Consider the following 6,361-nt stretch of genomic DNA (forward strand, 5'->3'; position numbering starts at 1 on the left):
TTCAAAATAAAAAGAGAAAAAATGAAATTATACAAGATAGAACACATGTACTTCCCTTTTTCGGCTATTATAGACTTTTTGCTCAATGCTGATCATTTTTCCTCTCTTTATTTTGAATTGCTAACATTTGAATTTGAGGAAAGGATAAAATAGAAGAAAATAGAAGGTATTCACAAAATATTCCTTAAAGGTCGCTTTCGTTAAGGACAAGGAGCACATGATATTGTTTGTAATATTGCTCATTAAAAGGATCGGTGAGTTTCTTACCACTTGGATGTGCAATAAATGACATTGATTACGATAGAGAAGATGAACGCACTTAGCGTGATAGGGCCGCGCTTAGCATGTTCATCTGGAAATCAGAAATCTTCATCAGAAGCGATGAACTTGCTTAGCGCAGCACGACACTTAGTGCATTCATCACGATTTCCAGAAAAAAAAAAAAAAAACCAGGGGTTTTTCACCCCTTTCGACTAAGGTTTGCAACTTTAACAGAAAATAAAACAAATAAAACTTACTTGGATTATGAAGTATGAACTGCAAAGAAGAAGCAAAATGTGGGGAATTCAGGGACTCAATGCACAAAACAAAAGGAATGCAAGAAATGGGTGAGTCACAAAAGTTTGTGTGGAAAAAAAATGCTCTTTAGTGTAAAATGGTAACTGCCTAGGCAGTTCCCATTTTATTTTAGCAGTTTCGTGTTGCACGCTTAGCACACAGTCGCGCTTAGCATGATAACACGATGTTTGGATTTTAAGGTCCAAGCGCTTAGCGTGACCTCTCGCGCTAAGCCCAATTCACAAATTTCAAATTCCAGAGAGGTTTTTAGGCTTAGCGCGAGGACCTGCGCTTCCTGCAACTCAAATTGGTCCTGCAATTTGTGCTTAGCTGCCAAAGGTGGGGCTTAGCGCATAAATATGCTCCTCCATGCAGTGACGGCTTGCGCTTAGCGCTATTCCAAAGATTTCCAAAACAGAGAGGGAATTACGCTTAGCACATCACCTCGCTAAGCCCAATTCGAGAAATTCAGATCCAGAGAGGTATTTGGGCTTAGCGCAGCAGCACGGGCTTAGCGGTATCCACAGATTTTCAAAGCAAAGAAGGATTGGCGCTTAGTGCATCACCTTGCTAAGCCCAATTCAAGAAATTCAGATTACAGAGAGATAATTGGGCTTAGCGCTACCATCCAGCCACTAATCAGGGGTCTAACGCTTAGCACGAGCAAGGGCTCGCTTAGCGCGTGAAGACTTGGCGCTTAGCGCGAGAGGCGCGCTTAGCGAGTAAACAACTGAAAAATTTTCTAAGTTCTTTTTCCGTTCACCTCTCCACCAAAGCTTATGAACCCTTTTTTTCAATATTAATCAAGCTGAAATCACACATAATCACAAGCAATCCACTACACTCAATGCAAACAAAAAAAAATTAAAAATAAATGACTGGGTTGCCTCCCAGCAAGCGCTCGTTTAACGTCATTAGCTTGATGCATCGCTCTGTTATCCTAGATCACTCTTGGTTCTATCCTTTAGAACCTTCTCATCAAACTCCTTCACCTGTAAGCAGACATTTTGGTCCGACAAATGTTTTTCTTCATCAAACAAGTCGAAGCTGATTTTCTGATTATCAATGCCTAACTCCAGCTTTTTCTTTCCCATGTCTACTACACAACTTGCAGTGGACATGAAAGGGCATCCCAAAATTATGGGAATTTCAAGATCCTCATCTATGTCCATCACTACAAAATCAGTTGGGAAATTGAAATGTTTGACTCGAACCAAAACATCTTCAATAACACCGTGGGATCTGGTTATGGAGCGATCAGCTAGCTGTAAAGTCATTCTTGTAGGCATTATTTCCAACTCCCCCAACCTTCTACACATGGAGAGTGTGGCATCCCTAAATAATGACTGGTTTAATAATAATAAATTAAATAGCAAAAACCATGGGAATTTTTTTTTCTTTTCTTTTCTTTTCTCTCTCTTTTAGCGGTAATTAAATTCAGAAGGAAAATTGTCACTATAGAGTCCTGAATGGCCAGTTCACAACTCTATTCGGAGTCATTTCTTTCTGATCACTCCAAACCTCTAAACCATTTTGCTCTTTCAACCTGAAAGGGCCCACTTTTTCTCTTGATGTGACTCATACTCAGCCACAAGTAGAGAAAAAAAATTGACCTTTTGAATGCTAAAATCCTGCCTCGGTTTGCATGTCATTTCTCTGGTTCCAGTCCCTCGCGTTTCTCTGCACCTATCGGGGCCCGTTTTCGAAAGTAGGCAATATATATATATATATATATATATATATATATATATATATATATCAAAACGCTCAGAATGAAACCCCGAGCGTGGTTCAGAGGTTGGTTTTGTTAAATTTTAAGTTGCACGCAAAATGATAATTTTTAGACTAATTAATTGAGAATTAACCTATACTGTCCAGTTATGGATTTCTCTTCGTTAATTAGCCTAACCCGCGTATCTTTCCCCCAATGTACATACTTCTACCAGGAGTATATAAATATATACACTGAATAATACTTATATATATAATTATTCAAAATGCATCGTTTACAAAATTCCGGGTAGAAATTTCCAGGATGTCACAGAGAGTGGCATCAAGTTGATACTGGCTCCCAGGTCAATGAGAGCTTTTCCCACCGAGACTTCACCAATTGAACAAGGAATGGTCACACTCCCAGGGTCTTTATGCATTTGTGGAAGGATCTTCTAAATGACTGCACTGCAGTTACCCTCCACTACTATATTCTCACTGTGAATGTATTTGTTCTTCCTTGTCAACATGTCCTTCTGAAATTTACAGTAGAGAGGCATTTGTTGTAGAGCTTCTCCAAAAGGCATATTAATTTCCAGTTTCCTGAAAATATCAAGGAACCTCATCAAATGGCGTTCCTTGTCTTTCTTGGAAGGTACCAAATGGTATGGCACCTCTTTTCCCTCATCAGAAGCTACTTCCTTTCTTTTCTCTCTTACTAACTCACTCGTACTCTTTTTCGTCTCTTCTTTTCTCTCTTTTTCTTTTTCATTTTTTTCATTATCTTTTTCTTTTTCTTTTTCCTTCTTTTCTTTTTCATTTATTTCTTTTTCAGTCAAATTTATTGGTGTCTCTCTCCTTTGTTCATCCTTCTTGTCTTCTTCTTCTTCCTCTATAAGTTCACAAAAGGGTTGCACTGGTTCAGGTGTTGGCTCAATTACCAGCTCTTGTTTGTCATCCTTCACCATTTTCTCCTTCTTCTCCTCCTCCATGGTTACCTTCCTTCCTCGGGTCTCACAACTGTTGGATTTCCCCTGCAGTTACTTTTTGGTCCAATTTTTCTTTATACAAATAGGTTCAAGGGAAATCCGATTCACCGGAAAGCGCACTGGATCGTCAAGTATTTAAAATTAAAATGGATGAATTCGAGTATCGAACTCAGGGAACTAGTATTAGACAAGGTTAAATTCAGAAATAAGGCATTGTTGAAAGAAACATTCATAATGGATGGTTTAGGACATAATTAAACTAATTATAGGCTAAAAACAATAAAAATGCAAGTAAGTAAGATTGACAGCAGTAGGTAAAAGTGTTGGGTCTTTCTAACAAACAAGCTGATGCATATAAGGATATTTCTCTAACCAATCATGCTTTTGTGTTCTATGTTGTAGCCTAAAGTACTAAACCTCGATACCTTATTAGGCTAGTGTTAGTTGGTGAATATGACTAACTTTTGTGTATAAAACTTGTGTAAATTGTATCAAACTCCTCCAATTTATGGTTATTTTGTAGTGTTATAAGTATTTTCTGTTAAGCATACGTAATAAATACTTAGTACTTCCATTTGTGTGTTCAATAATCATTTTCTCTCAATTTTAGGTTAATTAGGCAAGTTTTGAAAAGTGTTGTTTTTCACCTTCTCGCTAAGTCAATCTGCTGGCTTTGCGAGCGTGCGCTATGCGCAACACTCATTTGCTAAGCGCAATGAAGAATATGGACGAAGATGAGTTGTGCAGGTTCGCTAAGTGCACCGCTTCATCTCACTAAGCGCACCGCTTCAGTCCATCCGCTAAGCGAGAAAGGCACGCGCTAAGCCGAAATTCACTAATGTGCACTAAGCGGTCAAGAATTGCGCTAAGCGCACGAGCACGAACAAGGCCACCAATTTAAGCCTGAAATCATATTTTGTGAAAGGAGTTTGGGCTGAGAGCTGAAGCTTTGCATGTCTAGTGATTCTAGAGAGAGAAAGGTCCAAGTTCCTGAGAGTTTTGAGAGATTTTGTTGTGTGAAGATCTGCAGAGACTAGAGCTTGAAGAGGAAGCTGTTCTGAGAGCTTGAGATGAGTTTGTGAGTGGTTGTGAGATCCTATAGGTGAAGGAGACATCCTCACCACTTGTATTTTTGTAATCTTTCATCTTGTTCTTCTCTTTGTTGTAAATGAGTCTTTCTGGTTATGGAAAGCTAAAATTGTCTGTTGGATCTTCCCTGTAGGTACTTGATGTAAATATCTTTCTATCTATTTAATGATGTTTTGTGTGTTCTCTGTGCTATCTGCTTTTCATTCTAGTATGCCTTTACCTTGATCACGTAGATGCATGTTTTGTTAAGGTCATTCAATTGTGGAAACTGGTCTGATTCTAATGACCTGGATAGGACAGGGCTAAGTTGTCGTACTTTCACGAGGAATCAGGGTGCGATAATTTAGTTGTAGTATATTTGTCTTAATGCAGTCCTGGTTGAGTTTAGTCCAACAAGAGGAATCTGAGGATGATGCTTGATCAGGATTAGGCTAAACTATCATGAGGAATCGGGGTTTAGCATCTCAGGAGACACCATAGGAACACATGAGCATTGTTAGATAGAGAATATCCTTTTAGCATCAGGCACCTATTAGGAAGACCAACGCGTTTTCTACTTTTTTTTACACATCATTTCTCTCGCATGATTTTCCTTTTTGTGTAGATAGTTTACAAACTTGTTCATATTCACACTTAAATTTTCACACCAGACACCTATTCACTGAAATAGCTTACCAAGTAACACAAGTTCCTTGAGAGTTTGATACTCGGTTCTTACCGTTTTATACTACTTGTGTGATCCGGTGCTCTTACTAGAAGCGAACAAGTTTGTGGCACCGTTACCGGGGAACTTCTTTTTATTTGTAAAGTTAGATCATTTTTAGGTGTCTATTCTTTATTAGTTATTCTTTGATTATTTGTTAATATTTGTTCTTAAATCATATTTGTCTTCTCTTATTGGATTGGATAACCGCTGTTCTGTTAGTATTCTGCATGTATAGACTCTCCTACAGGTGATCTGGTATTTCTTCAGAAAGATAACCCTTTCACTGTTATATCATGAAGATTATTATCTATATTCCACTAATGAATTGTGATTTAGCCGGAGGAGAGCATCACCAGGGCAGTTGTTATTTTTACTCTATAAATAACTTTGACCAGAGACAGGAACTGGCCATGTACGACTACCACGAGAAAGAAAGATCCCCTGATCTCGAAAGTATATTGGCAGACTTTATGACATACCAAGCTAGCTCTAAGGGTTACTATTATTCTCTGCAACAGCAGGGAACTCAATTTGAAAGGGACTATTCTTCTGCAGATTATCAAAAGGAGTCACAATGGCAACCTGATTATCACAATGAAGAAGAAGGAGTTCTTAATCTGGATGATTTGTTAATGCAATTCAGGGATACGGTAGAGTCAATGCAACAAGCCTTTAGAAGGACTGAAACTCATATTAGTAAGTTGGTAGATGACATGACTAACGCGGTGGCCAGAAAAGTGGAAGAGCGTGCAGAGATTGAAATACATCAAGAAAGCATTCTTCAAGTTACCTCAATCCATCATCAATTGACCAATGAAGAAGAAGAGCATGAAGTCTCCAGCACCCCGGAATATCCCTGCTTGGCCACTGTTGGCTATGTTGGAAGGAAAGATAAAGGAAGATTGGAACTCAGTGTGGAGAATCAAAAAATCTCTTTTGACCTCTTTGAAGCCATGAAACACTCAGATGTAGGTGATGCCTGTTTCGAGGAAGAAGAGGTGGAGTAGGAAATAGCATTATCAGCTTCAACCATGGTACTACAATCTCCTTTGGAAAGAGAACCTGATTATGGGATAGATTGCTCAGTTTGTGATGAAGAGCTTGATGATCCAAAAGACAGTTGTGTTGATCATGTGGTTTTTGAAGAATTGAAAAAAATGAAACCAACAGAAAAGCCCAAAGCAGAATTAAAGACCCTTCCGACACATTTAAAGTATGTATTCTTGGAAGATGATGAGACTAAACCTGTTATAATTAGCAGTGCTTTGAAGAAAGAAGAAGAGGATCAATTGGTGCAGATTTTAAAATG

The 6,361-nt window shown here is 38.5% G+C and overlaps 1 protein-coding gene across 1 annotated transcript; it reads right to left on the reverse strand.

Moving 5' to 3' along the window:
- Nucleotides 1-1,493: 1,493 nt before the first annotated feature.
- On the reverse strand, nucleotides 1,494-3,260 carry LOC102669702 (uncharacterized). The gene is made up of 2 exons (XM_006589957.1): nucleotides 3,210-3,260; nucleotides 1,494-1,904 (listed from the first exon to the last, which is right to left on the reverse strand). Exons 1-2 carry the CDS (start codon nucleotides 3,258-3,260, stop codon nucleotides 1,494-1,496), a joined length of 462 nt encoding a protein of 153 aa, XP_006590020.1.
- Between the last annotated feature and the right edge of the window lie 3,101 nt (nucleotides 3,261-6,361).

The sequence above is a fragment of the Glycine max genome, chromosome 10 (assembly GCF_000004515.6).
Source record: "Glycine max cultivar Williams 82 chromosome 10, Glycine_max_v4.0, whole genome shotgun sequence".
Classification (NCBI taxonomy): Eukaryota; Viridiplantae; Streptophyta; class Magnoliopsida; order Fabales; family Fabaceae; genus Glycine; species Glycine max.

What these genes read in the sequence shown, in the direction of transcription:
- LOC102669702 (XM_006589957.1), bottom strand. Translation starts at nt 3,260, where the DNA reads ATGGAGGAGGAGAAGAAGGAGAAAATGGTGAAGGATGACAAACAAGAG. An exon ending in AGGATGACAAACAAGAGCTG is followed by an intron (nt 1,905 to 3,209) that starts GTAATTGAGCCA and finishes TTATTAAACCAG; the next exon opens with TCATTATTTAGGGATGCCAC.